Consider the following 22,514-nt stretch of genomic DNA (forward strand, 5'->3'; position numbering starts at 1 on the left):
GTAAGAGTGCTTTCTGTGCAAGCCTGAGGACCTGAGTTCAAATCCCAAGCACCCAAGTGTAGTACATGTACCAATAACCTCAGAGCTGTGACAAGCTAAGACGGGAACTGTTGGGGCCGGGCGCTGTCAGCATAGTTCAGGGTCAGTTAGAGATCCTGTCTCAAGGGAAGAAGGCAGGAAGCCATAGGAGAGAACACTTAACATTCTGCTCTCACCTCCACGCTGGACCTGGACCCCCGAGCAGTCAGAGAGACCTTGCCCTCTGCAGCAGCCCCTCTGTGGTAGTTACTGTTGATCGTCAAATTTATAGGGTCTAGATTCACCATGGAGACGAACTTCTGGGCATGTCCATCCTAGAGTTTTTAGATTTGGTTAATTGAGATGCAATGACCCACCTGGTCCATGGGCTGGGGTCCCGGACCAAATTAAAAGGAGAAAGTGAACTGAGCACCAGCATCCATCTCTCTCTGCTTCCTGAATGCAGATGCAGTGTGAGCAGCCGCCACACATCCCTGTTGCCGTGTCCTCCACCATGATGGACTGACTGTACCCTCTAACCATGAGTCAAAAATCAAACTTCCTCCCACAAGTTGCTTTTATGGAGTACTTTGTCATAGCAATGAAGAAAGTAAATAATTGCACTATTGAGTTTTATGTCAACTTCACACAGCCTAAAGCCATTTTGGAAGAAAGGACCTCAGTTGAGAGAATGCCCCCACTGGATTAGCATTTAGGTAAGACTATGGTGCATCTTCTTCTGGTTTTTGTTGCTGTTGTTGTTTTGTTTTTTGAGACAGGGTTTCTCTGTGGCTTTGGAGCCTGTCCTGGAACTCACTATGTAGACCAGACTGGCCTTGAACTCACAGAGATCGGCCTACCTCTGCCTACCCACTGCTGGGATTAAAGGCGTGTTCCACTCTGCCCATCTTAGTACATCTTTATTGATGATTGATTGGTGTAGGAGGCTCAAACTTACTGTGAGTAGTGCCAGCTCTGAGCTGTTCGTTTGTCCTGGGTGCTGTAAGAAAGCAGGCTGAACAAGCCATGGTGAGACAGCCAGTAAGCATCACTCAGCCATGGTCTCTACATCAGTTCCTGCCTCCAGGTTCCTGCCTCAAGGTCCTGCATTGACTAACATGGATAATGCATTACAAGTAGTAAGATGAAACAAGTCCTTTCTTCCCTAAGTTGACTTTTGTCATGGTGTTTTCTCACAGCAAAAGAAACCCTAACTAAGATACTAACACACCCTTCAAGGATACACAGATCCTCCAAAGGAATGGTCAGAATCACAAGAATGTGGCATGAAGGGAACTCTGGGGGGAAGGAGAGTCTTGCTACAGACCCACAGCTAGCTATGCAGTAACTATCCTGGAAGGCTGCAGATGTGCCCAAAGCATCCCCAAAAGCAGGTTGCATAAAAAAGAGATTAGAAGATGGCTCAGCCAATAAAGGTGCCTGCTGCCAAGCTTGACAACCTGAGTTCAATCCCTAGGACATGCCTAATGGAAGGAGAGACCTGATTCTTGAAAATTGTCCTCTGACGTCCACGTGTGTTATGGCATGCGCGCGCGCACACACACACACACACACACACATTTTTAAAGGGAGATTTGAAGAAGGTATTCCCATCAGAGATAAGACACCCAATCTCTTGAAATAGATGAGCAAAAGCCATAACCCTCTGGGACCTCCCTATAGTAACATGAGGATCCTGGGTACTATCATGATCCAGAAGACATCGGCTCAACCCTAATTCCTTATCCAGAAGAGTCTGACATTCCTCACTCCCTGGGCAGGTTATCCCTCCAGACTCCCTGGCTTGCCTAGTCCTCTACTTCTTGACAATGAGGAGAAATAGGCTGGGAGGTAGCCTAAGACTCAATGACAGAAACCGGGAGGCAATGCCGTGAGGGGGGGAGATTATTTATCTCCCGGCTAACAGCAGAGGACCAGCAGGGAAGGAGGGATGGCCCCACCGCAATTCTGAGACTGGAGGGAATGTCTCTGGCCTGGAGCATTTCCCAGTGTCAGCTGGAAGGGGCAGCCAGCCAGCCGCGGTGGCTCAGCGCTTGGGATTCTGTTATCTCAGCTCTTGAGAAATGGAGGCAAGAGCATTGTGAGTTTGAGAGCATCCTGGGCTACCTAGTGAGCAAGCAGGTAGGTAGGTTTCATCTCAAGCAACGGTGAAATCAGGTGGAGACAGACAGAGAGCTCAGCGGGTAAAGCACTCAGAAGGGTTAGTATCAGAACCTGATAATGCTGGTCATGGGCCGGTAAGATGGCTCAATGAATGAAGGGCTTGCCACACAAGCCTGGAGACCTGAGTTCAATTCCTGGAGCCCATGTAAGTGTGGAAGGAAACAGCTAGCTCCATAAAGTTTCTCGTCTGACCTGCACACACACACACACACCACCAACACCAAGAAAAACAGGGAAAATACAGCAGACCCTGCAGACAGCCTCTTCCATTGTAGCTCAGGTCCAACAGAGGTGGGAGACATCGCCCAGACATGGGGCCTCTTTGCTTTCACTCAGCAGTCAGTGTGAGGAAGAGGAAGAGAAAGGGGAGGAGAGGGGCAAGAAGGAGGAGGAAGAATGGGAATGGGATGGGGGAGAAGAGGAGGGACAGGAAGGAAAGACCACATCTTAAAGTATTTAAGTCAGAACTCCATTTAGCCTGGCAGGCGTCTGCCCCCTGAGCAGCAGGCAACCCCACCAGAGCAGGGGGCCAGCCAGCAGGGGATCGTCTGGCAGAGGAAGAATGAGGAGGCAGATGATGCCCTAGAGAGTTCCTACAAAGCCCTCCACTCTGCACATCTGGAAAAGGTTGGCTGGAATGCCATCAAAGACCTGAGAGGGGCTAAGGAGTCTGCCAAGGGCAGAGAAGGCCTGGTGCAGCAAAGTTACCCACCCCTCAGTCCCTATGAGACTCCTTCCTCCAGGCCTGCCAGGCCTCCCGAACCCAGCCCACCACTGCCAGTGGTAGTAGACTGAGGGACTGGCCCCGGGGCACCCAATGGTGGCCTCCATACCTAACCCTACACTCACTGCGAAGGACAGACATGAGCCTATTCTCCACTGCAGAGCAAGAAAAGAGAGTAGGGTTTGTCTCCGTGTCCCAACTGGGAAACTGAGGCACTGAGCAAAGGAAGCCCAGATGGTCCTTCCTGCCTCCAGGTCCTTTGTTAGTGCTGTGGCAAAACACCTGACCTGGGCTCACAGTTCACCGCAGTCGCGAGATGCGGTGAAAGCTGGTGTTCATCTCACTTATTTGTCTCAAACTTTTACTTAACCTTATTGATTCATCTCTCTCTTTCTTCTCTCCTTCTTTCTCTCTTTGTCTGTCTCTGTCTGTCTGCCTCTCTCTCTCTCTCTCTCTCTCTGGAGCCGGCTATAGATTATCTAGCCAGTGCACCTCAGGAATGCACCCGTCCACCCTTTCCCAGAGCTGGGGTTACAAGTGGACACCACCACACCCTGTTTTCAGCCTGGCTTGAACTCAGGTCCTTTAGCTTTTGAGGCCAGTTATGCCCTACTCTAGCTCCATTCACAGCAACATCCCAAATTCTTACCTCCTCACCTCCAAGATTCTCCCAGCTCAATGCCATCCTCATACTTACCACTGCCCCCAAAATGTACCCACCACTGTCCCCAGTAACTCACAGTGCTGTATCCTCTGGTGGTATCCCCCTGGATGGCCAGAGAGCCACCTTCCTCTGTCTCCCCAGCGCTGGAGTTACAAACATGTACCACTGTGCCTAGCTTTTTCACATGGGTTCCAGGGATGGGGCTCAGTCTCTTGGTTTGTACAGCAAGCTCTTTACCATCTGAGCCATCTCAAGCACAGATAAATTATCTTGATGTAGCCCTGGCTGGCCTGAAGTCTCATCTTCTTGCCTTGGCCTCTTGAGTGATGGGACTATATAAACACCCAAACAACCCCCCCTCTCTCTCTTCTCTCTCTCTCTCTCTCTCTCTCTCTCTCTCTCTCTCTCTGGAGACAGGGTCTTATGTAGCCAAGGCTGGCCTTGCTATGTAGCAGAGGATAGATAACCTTGAACTTCTGATGCCCCCGCCTCCACTTCTGAATACTGGGATTCTAAGCGTGCTGGCCACCATGCGAACTTTATGCATGCGAGGTGAGCGCTCTGCTGCCTGAGCCACATGCACAGCCCCTTACTGTCTAGGGCCAAACCAGGCTCTAGAGATTGAAGTGATGCTACTGCCATGGAGAAAGCAGATACCAAGAGCCGTTTGCAGCTGATCTCAAGCTTAGTGAAGGGCGTTTTGTATGTATCCTGTTTTCCCCACCACGGTTCTATGCCAACACCAATCAAGGCATCCAGGAATGCTTCAAAGGATGGGAGAACCAAAATTGGGCCCCACACAGCTTCAGAAAAATGGGGAGGAGAAACAGACAAGAAATACGGAAACCTGAACGCTGCTATGTAAATGCTGCGGTTGAAACGTGGCCAGACACACTGAGCAATTGGGATTCTAAGGGAAGGAATAGGCCCGAATCAGCTCGGGGTGGGGTGAGGGGGTCTCACTAGCATTTGCTTCCCTAACCTCAGAACGAGGAATGCAGGAACACAGCATGCCCAGGCCTGGACCGCACCACGAGCTGCCTGGGGGCTGACTGAGTGCCTAGAGTTGGCCTCTAAGCTCTCCCCACACATCAAAAGCCTCCGCCTCAGTGTTGATTAGAAGCTGACAGGATTCCCATCATGGAACCTCATCTCCTCCAGCAATATCTTGAGGCAGTATTCTCTTCCCTCCATTTTAAAGTAGGGGAACTGAGGCTTGCAAAATGAATCCTAGACAATGAGACATCCAGGGGAATCTCTAAAAGGAGGATGGCTGGGAGTGGGTGTACTTGAGGGGATGGGGCCAGGGTGGGTGCGGCTTTAAGGGGCGTGGTTGTTGGAGGGCGTGGCTGTGGCTATGAGTGCAGAACCACAGGAGCGCATGGCTGTGGGAGGCAATGGCTGTGGGAAGGATTGGCTGTGAGAGCGTGGTTGTTGGAGGGTGTGGCTATGAGAGGACTGGCTATGGAAGCCTCAGGAGGAAGGTTTTAAGGGGCATCTCTAAAAACTGGGTTTCCAAGCTTTTAGATAAATTTAGTTTATTTACTGTCTTCATTAACCCCACCTGTCACCACTTCTGACCCCTCCCCCAAGCATCTACAACAGTCCTGGACGATGACACTGTGTCAGGTAGGAGCATGTCCCTCTCATGGTGGCATGTATACTTCGCTCCCTGTACCCAGAACCTGGGCTCCATTCTCCTTTCCAAGCATCAGTCCAGCCAACCCCAGAACTGTACTTGGGTCATACCACGCAAGGGAACAGAAAGGCAAGGCAGAGCAGGGCACCCTGGGCGCCTTTACCTCACAAGGTTGGCACAGGGCCCAGGCCACCGGCAGCTCTGGTAGACTCGCTGGACCACTGTCTCGGAGCCGTTCTGCACCTGGCAGGACACTGTTCTTGTCACCGTGTGATGGCACCAGTGCCTGTGGGAACATCAACAGTCACATTAGCCTTGGCCATTCCCAGAGCGCCCGACAGCAGTTTAGATCATGCCGTGGGGAAGGGAGGACTGTCAAAATAAAATACCCAACAAAAGCAACGTAAGGGAGAAAGGGCTGATTTGCGCTCAGAGTCCCAGGGTGCATTGTGGCCAGTCAAGCATGGCAACAAGAATGTGAGGCGGCTGGTCACATGACAACCCCAGGCAGGAAGCAAAGAGCTCAGCTCGCTTTCCCCTTATTCAGCCCAGAACCCCAGCCTGGGGAACGACACTGCCCATTCGGAGTGGCTCTTAAATTAACCCAATCCAGAAACATACTCAGAGCTAGGGCTCCTGCGTGATTCTGGATTCTGTCAACTTGGCAATCAATATTAACTGTCATCATCAGATCTGCCTGTCCAGAAAAAGGAAATCCAATACCAATGAGAATGGAAGAGAGGAGATGTTACTAGTGTATAGAAAGCGCGGCTTAGAGTAAGCATTGGAGAAACCAAGATTGTCCATCACACCGACCTGTTGACCTCAAAGAAAAATGAATGACGCCTGGTCACCTGGAATGCTGTGGAAGTGGTCAAGCAACCTGAAGATCCTTTGCTAGTCTATTAGAGCGAGCCTCCACTCAATCCCCCCACCCCACCCCACCGAGCCACCCTGTATTCGGAGCATTGTTCAGGCTCTAATCCTCAGCTTCGTCCCCCAGAGAATAGAACCCATGTTTATGAAAGAGGTCCCATGCACTATGCATCCTCCACCAATAGAATCCATCGTAACACTTGCCACAAATCCTTCTTCTCTAGGCCCTATAGCTGAGCTCATTTACCAGCCAATAGAACTCATTCTTATTGTAATGGTCACAGGCACTTTGCTACTTTGCTAGAGAGTTTCTATGTAGCTGTGCCTAAAGCTTTTTGACTCTGGAAGTTTTGATCCAGTGCCTGCAAAGATGGTACTGACTCGAGTTTCATTCTTTGTCTCCCTGGCAGCCGTGAGGCTTATGGAGTCCCCAACATCAGCGGACCAAAGCCAAGACAGCTCCTGAAAGGCTTCCATCCCTGGTCCAGTTTGTATTCTTATCTTATACTCTAACACCACAAGGTGGGGCAGGCAGGTGAGACTTTACAGAAGCACAGGTGGCTTCTGTAGGTTGTGAAGGGCAACGATCCATTGTATTAGCTATTTCTCCCAGTCATTCTGTTCCAGGTAGCAAGTGAAGCTGTGTTTGGCAACTAGGCAGTACAAGCAGTGCTTAAAGTAAGCCACTAAATAAGTAAATCAATATCTAATCATTGGTCTTTTCTACTTTATTCTACTTCATTGTCTTTTCTTCAAATCCTTTGTTTATTCCCGTCCCCACTCTCCACAGCAAGACAGTCTTACTGTGTAGCCCTAGCTGGCCTGGGACTTGCTATGTCGAGCACGCTGGCCCCCAATTCACATATCTCCACTGTCACCACTTCCCCGAGCTGAAATGAAGGGCGTGTGCACTAGCCCAGATGAATGCCAGTTTACATTGTATCTGTCCTGTGGTGGTTAATCTTTAGAATCATCTAGAAAACACACCCCGGGCCATAACTGTAAGGCCTTATCAGAGAGGTGTGATTGAGGTGGGAAGGTCCACTCTGAATACGGGCAGCACCATCCAGCGGTCTGGGGTCAGGGACAGAAAAGGCAAGCTGACTGCTGGCATCCACCTCTTACTGCTTCCTGACCATGAAGACGGTGTGACCAACTGCCTCAAGGTCCTGCCCACACTCACACCTGGACGAACCCAGTCTGGAAACTGATGTGTCCATAGTTTTGTTTCTATGGTGATTCTAGACTCTGTCGAGTTAGCAATATTCCCCCCATTCCCTGATACAGCGACGGAGGGGAAGGGAGAGCACCTTGGGCTCTAAGCCCTAGGGTCATCTCAGTCGTTGACCGGTAGATTTCATGAAGGAGACTCAACCCCACCTTGCTGCAAAAGGCCTCTCTAGTGGATATGACAGAGAAGGACATGGTCACAGCACCAGAACACGGGGAAAGGCGTCCAAACACCTGGTGAGCGCAAGGAGCTACAGGAACAGAGCAGGGTCAATTCTAGGAAAGACTACCAGCTAAGCATTGGAAGATCAATCCATTAACAGCAGTTATGTCAGCCATCAAGGGACAGCATCAGTACAGATGGATAAACGTGGGCCAGCAGGGATAAAAGACCCAAGCATGTCAGAAATCCCTGTACAATTAGAAGTGACCAAGATGGCACAGGTCTGTCATATAAACTACTCTGGAGGTTGGGGCCACTCAGTAGCAGAGTACTTGGCTAGAATCCCCCAGTGAGGGGCTGGGGTGTGGCTCAGTGGTAGAGCACCTGCCTTCAATTCTCTAGTGAGGGGCTGGGGGTGTGTCTCAGTGGTAGAGCATGCACCTAGAATCCCCCATCAAGGGGCTGGGGGTGTAACTCAGTGGTAGAGCACCTGCCTAGAATCCCCCAGTGAGGGGCTGGGGTGTGGCTCAGTGGTAGAGCACCTGCCTAGAATCCCCCAGTGAGGGGCTGGGATGTGGCTCAGCTGGACAATGACTGGCTAAAGGAGGTAAGAGGGAAGGAGACCTGAGCAGGGACAGCAGAGGTGGAGAAGGGGGACAGAACATATAATATGAAGATTGGGCTAAGATGTCTGGCAGGAACATGCTCCCATCCCTTCCACCTACCACCATATCCTAGAAATTTCAAAGCTAAAAATAAGTCCTGAGCCACATTAGAAAATGAGAAGCAGTGGGCTAGACGCTTTGAGGCTTCCAGGAGAGACAGAAAGCAGATGGGAATAATTTGGAGGAGGAGAGCACTCCGGAAATATGCAGCCAACGGGACCAGCACTAATGATGGGGGCAGTTTAGGAACAACACATGTGGCCAATGTGGATGGGAATCACCCCAGGTGACTGTCATTAGAGGGTAAGGCAGGGACCACAGTGTCAGGGTAAGGCAGGGACCACAGTGTCAGGGTAAGGCAGGGACCACAGTGTCAGGGTAAGGCAGGGACCACAGTGTCAGGGTAAGGCAGAGCCTTAGTAGAAGTGGTAGAAGAACCTTGCCTCTATCCCTCTGGTATCAAGAATCAGGCATCTAGCTGAGAGGGGTGGTACACACCTACAGTCAGTATTCAGGAGGCTGAGGCAGGAGGTTTGCAAGTCTGGAGCTATCTTGGGCTACACAGTGAGTTCAAGGCCAGCCTGAACTATCTAACTAGCACCTCAGACTCATCAACTGGTGACCTTCAGAAGTCAAGGTGTCCTTGGGCAGTGTTGGTGCACGCCTTTAATCCCAGCACTCAGGAGGCAGAAGCTCTGTGAGTTTGAGGCCAGCCTGGTCTACCAAGTGAGTTCCAGAACAGCCAGGATTACACAGAGAAACCCTGTCTTCAAAAAAACAAGAAAACAAACAAAAAAGTCAAGGTATCGATAAACAGAAGTAAACTCATAGAAATAAACAAATACCAAGACTTATATTATTTGAAGAGAAAAATAAGACAAAGGCACCAACTCAATAGTTAATACATCAAAAGATAAAACAACAAAGGAACCAACCAAATAAATATATTTTTTGGGGGGAGTTTGGTTAGTTGGTTTTGTTTTTGTTTTTGAGACAGGATCTCGTGTAGCCCAGGCTGGCCCCAGTCTCACGATAAGTCTAAGGATGACCTGTAGCATCTGATCCTCCTGCCTCTGCCTCTCAAGTGCTGCAATTACAAACTTACTCCACCATGTCCAGTTTGTGTGAGGCTGGGGATCAAACCCAGGGCTTTTTGGATGTTAAGCAAGTATTCTACCAACTGGGCCACATTCCCCAGCATGGAGAGAGCTTCTGAAAATGAAATTAATACCCTCAAAGAGATAAGTCGATATACTGCTTATAAAACTATGGTGTGAAAACGTTTGCTCTCTTAGAAATGAAGTGAGCCAGGCATGGTGGCACATATCTGGGTTGCAAGCACTGGGGAATGGGCAGGAGGATCAGAACTTCCAGGCAAGCCAGGGCTTGTTTCGGAGCACGGTCCTTTCCCAACAAAATGTAAAGATGGCCTAGAGGCTGAGCGTGCTTGATGCTTTTCCAGAGGGTCCTAGCTTGGTTCTAGCAGCCACATCAGGTAACTCACAACTATCTGCAACTCCAGCTCCAGGGAACTTGATGCCCTCTTCCTGTTGCCACCACATACATGGGACACACACAGAGATACACACAAGCAAAAATATATCCTTTAAAAAAATAACAAAACCGAAAACAAAACAAAACAACAAAAAAGAAATGCAAGACTTCAGGGTGAGCTTCAAAACACAAAAGAAGGAGGTAGGGATGCTCCAGTGAGCTGGGAGCCTGAACTGTGGGCTATCCCATGAGGTCTGCAAAACCATCAAAGAGGGGAACTGTGAGAGAAGAGGTAACAGGCCTGGTGGCTCAGGCCGCCCTAACCCCAGCACCTGGGAGATCACTGAATTCGAGGCCAGCCTGGTCTACAGAGAAAGTTCCAGAACAGCCTGGGCTACACAGAGAAACCCTGTCATGAAAAAGAAAGGAAGGAAGGAAGGGGAAGAGGAAGAGGAAAAGGAAAAGGGAAAAGGAAAAGGAAAAAGGAAAAGGAAAAAGGAAAAGGAAAACACAAAGAAACAAGGTTTGATGGCACATGCCTGTAATCTTAGCACTTGGGGAAGTAGAGGCAGGAGGATCAGGAGTTCAAAGTCATCCTCAGCTACATAGTGAGTTTGCATTCACCCCGGGCTACATGAGACCCTAACAGAAAGAAGCAGGCAGAGAGAGGGGAAGAGAAGGGATGAAATGGAAAATGAAAGAGGAGGAGAGGCAGAGACAGAGAATACAGTAAGAAAAATTCTCCAGAAGCCAGATGGCGCTGGTGCACACCTGTTTAATCTCAGCACTTGGGAGGCACAGGCAGGTGGATCTCCAAGTCTACAGAGTGAGTTCCAGGACAGCTAGGGTTACACAGAGAAACCCTGTCTAGAACCACCCCCGCCCCTTTCTCCAGAACAAACACATGACTTCCTAACCTGAAAGTCTCTGCTAAGTGATGCTGTAGTGAAATTTCAGAACAATTCAGGTGTGAAAACATCAAATGCCGTAGAAAGAGGGTGGGGTGGGAGCTGAACCTCCAGCTCCAGAAGATCTGGTGCCCCCTACTGGCCTCCAAGGGCACCATCACTCACGTGCACATACATAAAGATACACAAATACAATTAATTCAAAAATTAAAATAGAAATATTTTTTAAATGAGCAAATATTAGGTACCCTTTTTACACGCTAAAATTTCAAAATCTTGGTCTTGTGCTGTTTTGAAAGTCTGTGGCAACTTCAGGATAAAGGACCTAACTAAAGGAAGTAGGTCACGGAGGATGGGACTCCGGAGTTATTATCACTGGTCACTTCTGTCAGTCTCTCCTTCCTGGTTGGCCATGATGTCAAGAGAATTTCTATGCCATGTGGTTCCACGGTGATGAACTGAATCTGCTGATATGATACACTTGTACAAGTCAAGCAGCAATTTGATGTGGGTCCCAGGGATTGAACTGGGATCTCTGGCCTTGTGCCACAAGCTCCTTTACCAGCTGAGCCATCTTGTCAGCCCCTTTCCTTTCATTATCATATAGCTTGGGTTCTGAACCACCACTCCATGTGTTGTCAAACGGGCACAGAGCTGTGATGCTTTTCTAAATGACCTACTGCCAATCTGAGGACAGTGCCCAACCTTGAAACACATCCTGTGGACACCAGAACAGACAACACGTCCAGCCACCTCTGGATCACACCAGGTTGTTTCCACAGGGAAATGAACTGCACATTAGGAAACATTTTCCAATGGTTTGAATCATCCTTTGCCGACATCTGATATTTTCATGGGCTGTCAATGGCTTCCAGCAACCAAAACCTGGCCCAGAACAAGGAAGACAGCAAAACAGAGACACAGAAAGAGGGCCCTGAGCCTGCCCAGAGAGACCTGAAAGCCCCGCCCAGCTCATCAGCACCGGGGAGATGGCTCAGGCAGTGAAATGATTGCTACACAAACACGAGAACCTGAGTTTGCGAGCGCAGCACCCACGTGAAAACTGCCAGGAGTGGGCGGGGCACACCTGGAAGCCCAGCATCGGGGTTCACTGCCAACCCTGGCGACATGAGTTTCAACCCCAGGATCCACAAGGGAGAAGGGGAACCGACTCCCTTTAAGAGTGTCCTGACTTCCACGTGTGCGCCATGATAGTTGCACGCATTCTCACACATGCAAACACACGAAATGAATAAGTAAACAAAGAGCTAGATGTTTTACATTGTTTATGTGTATGGGCGTTTTGCCTGAATGCAAATAAATGTGACGTGTGTATGCCTGGTACCCAAGGAGGCCAAAAGAGTGTAGCAAATCCCCTGGAACTGGAGTTACAGATGGTTTTGAACCATGCAGCCAGTGCTCTTTTTCTTTCTTTCCTTTTTTCTTTTTCTTTACTTTTTTTTTATTAATTTATTTTTTACATTCCAATCCCAATTCCCCCTCCCTCCTCTCCTCCCGCTCCTCCCACTTCCCTCAACCCCACCTCCTCTCCTCCCGCTCCTCCCACTTCCCTCAACCCCACCTCCTCTCCTCCCGCTCCTCCCACTTCCCTCAACCCCACCTCCCATCTACTCCTTGGAGAGGGTAAGGCCTCCCCTAGCAAGTCTACTAAGTCTGTCACACCATCTTGTTGAGGCAGGGCCAACAGCCAGTGCTCTTAACTGATGAGCCATCCCTGCAGTCCATAAATAAATAAAACTTTTAGGTCTTATATGGAGGATAAACCATGCTTCCTTCCACACACTCCACCCATGAATGCTGGGTGCTGGGATATACCACTCAGATGCCCTGTGCGTTGACATGATAAAATTCCTGACAAAAGCAAGTTAAAGGAAGAAAGGACTAATTTATTTTACTTGTGTGTAGGGGAGGGATGGGAAGGACTCGTATGCTATGGAGGGCACGTGGAAGGCAGAGGATAACGTGTGGGAGTTACTTCTTCCACCTTGTGGGTACCGAGGCTCAGACTCCATGTTCTGGAATGTCAATTTAAGATGTGCTACGTTTGTTTATGTTGTGGGACATTTCTTTAATGATGCAAAGATGTGCTCTTTTGTGAAGCATTTGTTTAATTCTGTGAAGCTGTGTCACTTTGCCTGTCTAAAACACCTGATTGGTCTAATAAAGAGCTGAATGGCCAATAGCGAGGCAGGAAAGGATAGGTGGGGGTAGCAGGCAGAGAGGATAAACGAAAGGAGGGGGAATGTGGGAGGAGGAGGAATGAAAAGGAGAAGGAGAGGAGGATGTTAGGGGCCAGCCACCCGGCCACACGGCCACACAGCCAGCCACTGAGTAAGAGTGAAAGTAAGATATACAGAAGTAAGAAAAGGAAAAGCCCAGAGGCAAAAGGTAGATGGGGTAATTTAAGAAAATCTGGGTAGAAATAAGCCATGCTAAGGCCAGTCATTTATAAGTAATAACAAGTCTCTTGTATATTTATTTGGGAGCTGGGTGGGTGCCCCCCCCAAAGAGCCAAAAGAGCAAAGCAAAACAAAGAAAATCAACAACACACTCAGGTCCTCAGGCTTGCACAGCAAGTGCCTTACCCGCTGATTCACCCAACCACCTGGAAGGGTTGTTAATGGCTCGCAGCTCGGGGATACAGTCCACTGTGGGAGGAAGTCATGGCAGGAGGAGGGTGGGGCGGCTGTCACATCACATCCTTAATCAGGAAGAGAGACAGACGGATGCTGGTGCACAGCTCACTTTCTCCTCTTCATCCAGCCTAGGACCCCAGCCCATGGCATGGTGCCCAGCCTCTCCAGTGTGCAAGTGTGGTTACAAGACACTTCATTCCTCAGATGCCATCCACACTGAGTTTGTTGTTGTTCGAGGCAAGGTCTCAAGGTCTCACTACACTGAACCAGGCTGGCCTCAAACCCACAGAGCTCTACCTGCCTCTGCCTACCAAGCAGTGGGGTCAACGTTGTGTGCCAACACGCCTGGCCAAATGGCAGGTGGAGCTGGCCGACAGTAGAACCCTGAACCTTCTGATACAGTCAGACATGCTATCCATTGTGCACTAGCCCCCTCCCCTTGATGTTTAAAGACAGAATCTCTCACTGGCCTGGGGCTCGTCAAGTAGGGGAGGAGAGCTGGCCACTGCCCAAGTCTCCTGGCAAAACAAGAAGGCAATGCCGTGGTACCTAGATTCTGGGACCCGCCACTGAGGCTTGAGGAATGAAGAACACGTGTGGGTTGTGACCCAGAGGGGTCGGTCACTCCCTTGCAGTGACCCTGAAGAGAGAGCAAGGCATGCACCTTCCTCGTATCGCTTCATTATCCCATGCATCCATTCACCAGAAACTTCCATGGTGAGAATTCCAGAGCCTACTCCATGTGAGCAATCTTCAAGGACCATCAGCTCATTTTTAATGAGCTGGAAAGACGGTTAGGGCCATTTAAAAATCAGATTTCCTATCTGACATGGCCACAGGGGTTGTAAGATTAGAACAGACCTACAGCCATTCACAGGCATGTCAGAGAGGATGCGCTGAGAGAAAAGCGTGCCAGATGCTCTCTTTGGGATCAGCAGCCCTTTGATACATTCAGGACACTGAGGAACAGGTCCTGGCTGGGTCTTGGCAGAGCTCATAGGACTAAAGCTGAGTGGCTGTTTCTTGTTTTTAAATTCCAGACCTATAACCCAGTGCTCTACCATCGAGCCACGCCCATAGCCCCTCATTGGAGGATTCCAGGCTTGTTCTATGACTGAGGCCCACTAGTCACGCCCCCTTCCTACAAAAAAGTGGGTGGGAGATTAGGTGAGAAGAGGAAGGGGCTCAGAGGGAGTGTGGAGGGTAATGAGAGATGAATTTTGTCACAATATACTATACAGGGTTGAGACGATGGCTCGGTGCACAAAGGCCATGCAAATGTGAATATCCGAGTTCAAACCCTCAGAACATATATAAAAAGCCCAGACACACAGGGTGAGATTCGGTAATCCTAGATCTCCCACAGGAAGATGGGAAGTGGAGACAGAGAGGCCCAAGAGCTCACAGACCAGCCTGGACCATGCAGTGTAAAGACAAGACCTGTCTCATGCAAGAGGGAAGCAGAGGCTGACAGCTGAGGTTGGCATCTTACCTCCACACCTGAACCACCATGGCAGGCACACACCTCTTATGTACAGTTAACATATGCTAATGAGAAACATTAGAATTTTAGAGCTGGGCATGATGACTGACACCTATAATCCCAGCATTTGGGAGGCTGGATGACGTAAGAGGTGATGAACCAGACTACCTCCATCTTGGGCTTGAAAGCCATCTTATGGTGAAGACAAACTCGATTCCTTCCTGTTTATGATTAAATCTGTTTCTCAAGGACTGGGCTGTGCCCCACCTGGAACATAACTACAAATGGTTCTGTACTGCCTGATCCAGGAAATGGCAACCACACCATTGTTATGGTCACCTGTCGTCAGGACTACCTTGTTTAACGGCCTTGTAACCATGTCTTTATTTTAGGAGATTATTGTTTAACCACCTTGTAACCCTGTCTGTTTTAGGGGATTATTATGGCCAATTTGTTATGCTTACGCTCTGCTTCCATAACCCCACCTATTTGCCTGCCAACCCCCCCAATTTGGAAAGTCCCTACCCTTGAGCTATAAAAACCCTTATCTTCCTCATGTCCAGCGCTGACCTTTTGAACCTCACCATAGGAGACGGCAGCCTGTGTACACAAGTAAAAAGCTTGCTTTAATTAATTTGGCCATGATGATTTGGGTCGGTGGTCTTTCTCCTCGCCTCTTTGGGATTAACAGTGAGTTTAAGGCCAGCCTGAACTACACAGTGAGACTCTTGTCACCAAACAAAAACATCCAGCAAGATCAAGATGGATCAGTGTGTAAAGCTGGTGCCAGTCCAGACCGCCTGAACACACTTGGTAGGAGATAACCGACACTCTAATTTGTTCTCTGACTTTCAAATGAGCACTGTGGTACAGGTATGCTCTCTCTCTCTCTCTCTCTCTCTCTCTCTCACACACACACACACACACACACACACACACCATGTTTTAATTAGTGTGCCCAGCAAGTGTTCAAGTAACTGTAAATCATAAAGGATCCTTAGCAGTCCCTGCCATACCAGTAAGTGGACATTTACAGTCAGCAGCCATGCGCCCAACTGCTGAACTGGGAGGTACAAAAGCTCTAGAATGTTCTGAGTGTCTGGTGCTTTGGAACTAAGTATTCCAATCTCCGTCATAACAGTTCTTCTGAGAGCCAGATGTCCATAGATCTGGGGTGATTGGTGGTCTCCCATCCTCTGATGAAAAGATAAGAACGTGTTGCTGTGGGATAATCCTTCAGTACGCTGTGAATATGTACTATAGCAAGGCAGGATAGAGTTAGGTGGGACAATCAAACTGAGGACTGGGATGAAGAAGGGAGGAGTCCAGAGAGACCCTGGCCAGACATCTGGGAAGCAAGATGCTAGAGGACAGATAAAGCCACGAGCCAGATGGTATTACATAGATGAATAGAAATAGGCTAATTTAAATAGAAGAGCTAGTTAATAATAAGCCTGAGCTATCGGCTGAGCATTTGTAATTAATATAAGCCTCTAAGTGGTTATTTGGGAACTGGCAGGTGGGATAGAAACATCCATTTACAATGTGTCTCATTGTTTTGTTTTCCGGAAGCTTTGTCTTGTGGACTTGGGTGGATACAGGTAAAGGCTTTATAATGTGGCTGACAGCGGCCTCAGTGGCGGCGGTGGTGGTGGGGGTAGGACTATTGAGATACCTCAGTGGGTAAGAACACATTCTGCATAAGCAGCAAGACCTGAACTCAAATTCTCAGCACCCATGTAAAAAACTGAGCTTTGCTGGGTGCTGCCTAGTTTTACATCAACTTGACACAAGCTGGAGTCATCAGAGGAAGGAGATTCATCTGAGGAAATGCCTCCATGACAGCCAGCTGTAAGGCATTTTCTCAATTAGTGGTCAATAGTGGAGGGCCCAGCCCACAGTGGGTGGGGCCATCTCTGGGCTGGTGGTCCTGGGTCCTGTAAGAAAGCAGGCTGAGTAAGCGACGGAAAGCAAGCCTGTAAGCAGCTACCTCCATGACCTCTACATCAGTTCCTGCATCCAGGATCCTGCCCTGATTAAGTTCCTGTCCTGACTTCCTTCACTAATGAGCAGCAATGTGAAAGTCTAAGCCAAATAAACCCTTTGCTCCCCAACTTGCTTTTTGGACATGGTACTTTGTCACATCCATGGACACCCTGTAATCCCAGGACTGAAAGGGGCAGACACAGGAGGACCATTGGGGCTCACTGGCCAAGAACCTGTCTCAAGTGATTAAAGGTGGAAAGTGAATATAGCAGGACACCACACACACACACACACACACACACACCACACACACACCCCACACACACACCCCACACACATACACACCCACCCCCCCACACACACCCCACACACACCCACACACATACACACACCCACACACACACACACCCCCCACACACACACCCACACACACACCCCACACACACACACACCCCACACACACATACACACCCACCCACACACACACACCCCACACACACACACACACCCACACACATACACACACCCCACACACACACCCCACACACACCCACACCCACACACCCACACACACACCCCACACACACACACCCCACCCACACCCCACACACACACCCACACACACACCCACACACACACCACACACTCACCCCCCCACACACACCCACATACCCACACACACACACACCCCACACACACCCACACACACACCCACATACCCACACACACACCCCACACACACACACCCCACACACCCACCCACATACACACCCACACACACACCCCACACACACACACACACCCCACATACACACACACCCACACACATATACACACACACATACCCACACCCCACACACCCACATACACACCCACATACACACACACCCACATACACACACACACACCCCACACACATACACACACATACCCACACCCACACACCCCACACACACCCACACACACACACACACACCCACACACCCCACACACACCCACACACCCACGCATACACACACCCCACACACACACCCACATACACACCCACACTCACACACACCCACACACATACACCCACACACATACCCACACCCACACACACACACACCCACACAGGAGTGTGCACGTGCTAACACATCATTAAAGAAAAGGGTTCTCTTGCCTCACTCCCTCTGTCCTTCCTTCCTTTCCCTTGTTTTAGAACAAAGACTCAGTATGTAGCCCTTGGCTGGTCTTAAATGCACAATCATCCTTTTTCCACCCCCGGTTGTGCTGAAATTACAACCTCCAGCAGGTGAGAAAATTAAGACCCTGAAAAGGAAATGGCTGCCTATAGTGACCCAGCCCAGCAAGCTATAGGCAGAGTTGGCAAAGGCCAGAACTGCTGTGTTTCATTTTCTCCCATCCCCTTGTGATCAGCAGGGGGACTGGTTCCAGCATTAACTAGAGAGGAAAAAAAAAAAAGATAAGAATCCGTGGAATGCAAGTGAGTACTGCAGGGGAATGACCACAGAATTTGGCATCTGATACCCTGGACTGCTGAGGCTGCAGGGAAGGTTATAAGGAATGGCAACCAGGGTATCTCACCATGCCTCTTCTGATCCTGAATCCAAAAGAACTGCTCTGAGGGCTGCCAAGATGGTTTGGTTGGTAAAGTGCTCTGAGGACCTGAGTTCAGTCCCCACGTGTGCAAAAGCCAGGCATGGTGGTGCATGCCTACAATCCCAGTACATGGTGGTGCATGCCTACAATCCCAGTACATGGTGGTGCATGCCTACAATCCCAGTACATGGTGGTGCATGCCTACAATCCCAGTACATGGTGGTGCATGCCTACAATCCCAGTACATGGTGGTGCATGCCTACAATCCCAGTACATGGTGGTGCATGCCTACAATCCCAGTACATGGTGGTGCATGCCTACAATCCCAGTACTGGGGAGGCAGAGGCAAGAGGAGCCAGTCCAAACAAACCAATGATATCCAGGTCCAAGATGAGATACTTGTTTGGCTGGAACCTCCAGCTCACCCCTGCCTGACCCAGAAGCCCCATTTCTCTTTCTCCAAACCCCACCCTCTCAGAAAATCTCCAGCAAAGCAAAGGTGTCAAAAAAACAAAAAAACAAACAAAAAAAACAGTTCTGCATTCTTGGCCACTACTGCTGTTCCTCTCCTGAAGTTGCAGTGGCTCAAGTCCCCGCCTAAAAGCATACCATACTTGGGCACAACCCAGCTTATGGAGGGCACATTATTACTCCTAGCCTGCAGGGTATTTAAACTCCCTGCTTTAGTTTGGGCATGTGACTTCTCCTGCCCCCATCTCTGGGGGCTGGAGGACTCACCCAGGAGTTGCTTTGCTCAAAATAAAGCTGTTCTTTTACTTTTTCAATTTGACTTGATCTGGCTCACTGCATGGGTGGAGAAACCTACTATCAAGGTACAGAAAACCTATCAATACTGTTTGGGAAAAAAAAAATAAGGTGGAGTTGGAGAAATGGCTCACTGGTTAAAGTGTGGGGGCTCGTGTAGATGAAAGAATGAGCAAATTCCAAACCGACCCTGCTGTTTCTGAGGCTAGCCTTTTATATCTCCCCAAGCCTGGCTTCTCTCCCCTGCCTCTTTGAGGTCGTCATGGCTGGTGGTTCCTGAAGTTTCCACAGCTAAAGATAAGGGAGCTGATTCCAAAGCCTTGCGTTAGGATCACACTGTGAAATCTGCTTTGTGACCTCATGGGGGGCTATCACTCTCCGGGATCCTTCTCATCTTCCTGCAGCCCACGGGGCAGGAAGAATAATCTTGAAGCTGGGAGAGGCTTCAGAGCCCATCATACTGATGTGTGGATAAGACGGTGGAGCATTGTGCCCTGTCTACCGGAAGCTGCGCTGGTGAAAACCAAAGTGACCAAGCAAATAGTTTCTGCAGGCAGGTTTCCACAGACCACAGGGTTCGTCATACCGGGATATCTGACAAGATGGGGTCATCTCTAGGTCCACAGGGACTTTGTGATAACTTCCAGCCAAGTGGTGTCAACTAGAAGGGCACATGTGCTGGTGTTTCTGCGTCCCTTCCTTCCAATTGTCACTTCTGGCTGGCAGATCCCAGAGTTCTGGTCCCCAGCTCTACCCCTGAGCCACACCCCCAGCCCCACACCGAGAGGTTATAGGAGAATGCTTTTCTACTGAGCCACACCCTAGACCCTTAACTAGGGCTTCTAGGCAGAGCACTTAGAATTCACAGGCCTTGAGTTCCATCCTTGGTACTGCAAGATAGACAGATGCATGTCCACCGATGCAGGTCACATTTTTTTTTTCTGAGGGCGGGATCAGGAAAGAGCCAATCAGAGAAAGCCACTGGGCCTGGGACTGGAACCCAGGTCTGAGGCTGTAGGAAGCCATGTAAAGGCATTTAGGTAAGGCCTGGACCTGAACTGAGGCCGGCATCAGAACATTCTCTCCAGCCCCCTCCACAGACACAGTGGCCGGGGCAGCTGAGACTCCTGCCCCCACTGCTGCAGACTGCTGAGAAATCTGAGCTGCCCTCAGTCCGTTACAGTCAATTAATTGCCCCCCTTTGTTCTTCTCTGCATCGATCAAAGGCAGATGTCCTTCTGGTGGAAGGTGCAAGGAGCCCACCTCTGCTCTCTCTCCCATCTCCCCAGGCACGGTGGGGGCCCACCACCGCTGTACCACAAGAAAGACACAGAATCACCCAGAGGACCTGCAGCTGTTTTAAGTTGTTGATTTGTCCCTGCAGAGCCATCCTCCCACCCTTCCATGCCACACACCCTGCAGTCTCACTGATTAAAGGGTTTTCCTTCCAGGAACCCCTGCAGGCCCTGCGAGGGAGATTCCCACCAGGCCAGAGAAGCCCAGGCTTCCGCACCTAGACCCGGGAGCCACCACCGCGCTTGCTTGTGGGTTCCTCTGTGGGATCAAACAGAAAATTAAATCCATGGCAGGCTGCAGAATGCACCGAATTAGGCTCATCCGTGAAAAATCTGAACGCTAATGACTTGCAGTTGCCTTACCAGAAAGGGTTCCTTTAATCAACCCTGGGCTGGGTTTGCCAGGCTTTGGGCTAGAATTCCTGGGATGAGTTTCTTTCCCTGTAGAGGGGAACCTCACAATGAGACATTTGAAACAGTGAAGTCTAAAAAGTGCGTTTGTTTTGCTCCCCGTCCTCCCATTCTCCTCCTCCTCCTTTTCTCCCTCCCCTCCCTCCCCTCCTTTCCCTTCCCCTCCTCCTCTTGGCCTCTAGCTTTAGTGAGTAGTCACCGGTGCTGGGGTGGGCTTTCACTGATGGGGAGACCTTTGAGTTACCCCGTACTCCCGTAAGGAACCCCGATAAACTCACTAGTTCACAGTTTGGACTGTGGTGGTGTCCTTACTCTGTGGTCTAACAATGGTCCATCTATGGCAAATGGGTATTTAAATGTGTCATATCTCCCCAGGAACAGTGTCACACAACAGTATCTGAGGCTCATGCCAGTAAAGTAGGGTCCCTGCTACCCCCAATAACTACACTCATGGTCACTATTCTTTTATTACAACTTTACTTATTTTATTTATGTGTGTGGGCACACAGGTGGAGGTCAGAGGGCAACATGAAAGATTCTCCTCTCTTCTTCCACCATGTGGGTCCCAGGAATTGCACTCAGACCCATCAACGGGTATCTTTACCCTCGGAGCCATCTCTCCATCCCCTGCTTACTTCTTCATACATTCAGCATGGGCTCTCACGGACTCATGAATGTTAACTAGAGGGTTCTAGCTTCTGCAGCCTTAATGCATTAACATATGTCCTGCACACATACATAATGACATGCTTTGTTCTAGACAATCCAGTAATGCACAGTTATGACTTGAATCTGCAAAATCCCACCCAGGTTCATGTGTTAAATATTTGTCCCCAGTCCGAGACCAAGTTCAATTCCCAGCACCCATTCAGACAACTCACAGCAGCCTGCAACTCCAGCTCCAAGGGATCTAATGCTCTCCTAGCTTTCGGGGGTCCCTATGTTCACACACACACAAGTAAAAATCAGTCTTTTTTTTTTTTTTTAAAGAAACTGCAATAAACACCCTCACCCAGATTGTGCTCATGTCCCTTGGCTCCTACCTGACCCCAGGCCTTACCTCGGTGTGGCCTATGTCACACCCCTTTCTCTTAGGAGCTGTGAGTAATAAATTCCTTTCCAATGACATGGTCTCTGGATATGTAAATGTTACTATACCTCATTTTTTTTTCTATCTATAACTGTAGTGTGTGTGTGTGTGTGTGTGTGTGTGTGTGTGTGTGTGGTGTTTCAGAAACAGAGTTTCTGTGTAGCCTTGGCTGTCCTGGAACTCACTCATCTAGACCAAGCTGGCTTTGAACTCAGAGATCTGCTTGTCTCTACCTCCTGAGTACTGGGGCTGGGATTAAAGGCATACCGCACCACCTCCCTGGTCTCCACATTTTTGTAAGAGTCTCTCGTTAAGTCTGAAGTTTATCTGTTTGGCTAGACTGTCTGGCCAGTTACTTCGCTGATGTGCCTGTGTCTGCACCCCACATTGTGGGATAATCTTTTTGTTCACTGTGAAGATGTATGTCTCTCTGCCTAAGGCGCCTTCTGATTGGTTTAATAAAGAGCTGACTGACCAATAGCTAGGCAGGAGAGAATAGGTGGGACTTCTGGGAGAGAGAGGAACTTGGGATGTGCTTATGGCCATGTCAGAGGAGCAGCAGGTGGCAATTGGAGTTCAGGTGTCAGCTCACCAGGAGGGAAACCCCTGATTGCTGAATCTTGGGTAGACAAGTCCCCCCTCCCCTAGACCACAGACTGC

At 49.5% G+C, this 22,514-nt stretch overlaps 1 protein-coding gene across 2 annotated transcripts in view; it reads right to left on the minus strand.

Annotated features, from left to right (window-relative positions):
* The window catches only part of Col26a1 (collagen type XXVI alpha 1 chain), a 127,239-nt gene that overhangs the window by 82,406 nt on the left and 22,319 nt on the right, over positions 1–22,514 (minus strand). For both annotated transcript variants that reach the window (XM_051205029.1, XM_051205030.1), the window contains exon 2: positions 5,393–5,515. In XM_051205029.1, coding sequence (XP_051060986.1) covers positions 5,393–5,515 — 123 coding nt within the window. The remainder of the gene's footprint in view (positions 1–5,392; positions 5,516–22,514) is intronic.

The sequence above is a fragment of the Phodopus roborovskii genome, unplaced genomic scaffold, assembly GCF_943737965.1.
Source record: "Phodopus roborovskii unplaced genomic scaffold, PHOROB, whole genome shotgun sequence".
Classification (NCBI taxonomy): Eukaryota; Metazoa; Chordata; class Mammalia; order Rodentia; family Cricetidae; genus Phodopus; species Phodopus roborovskii.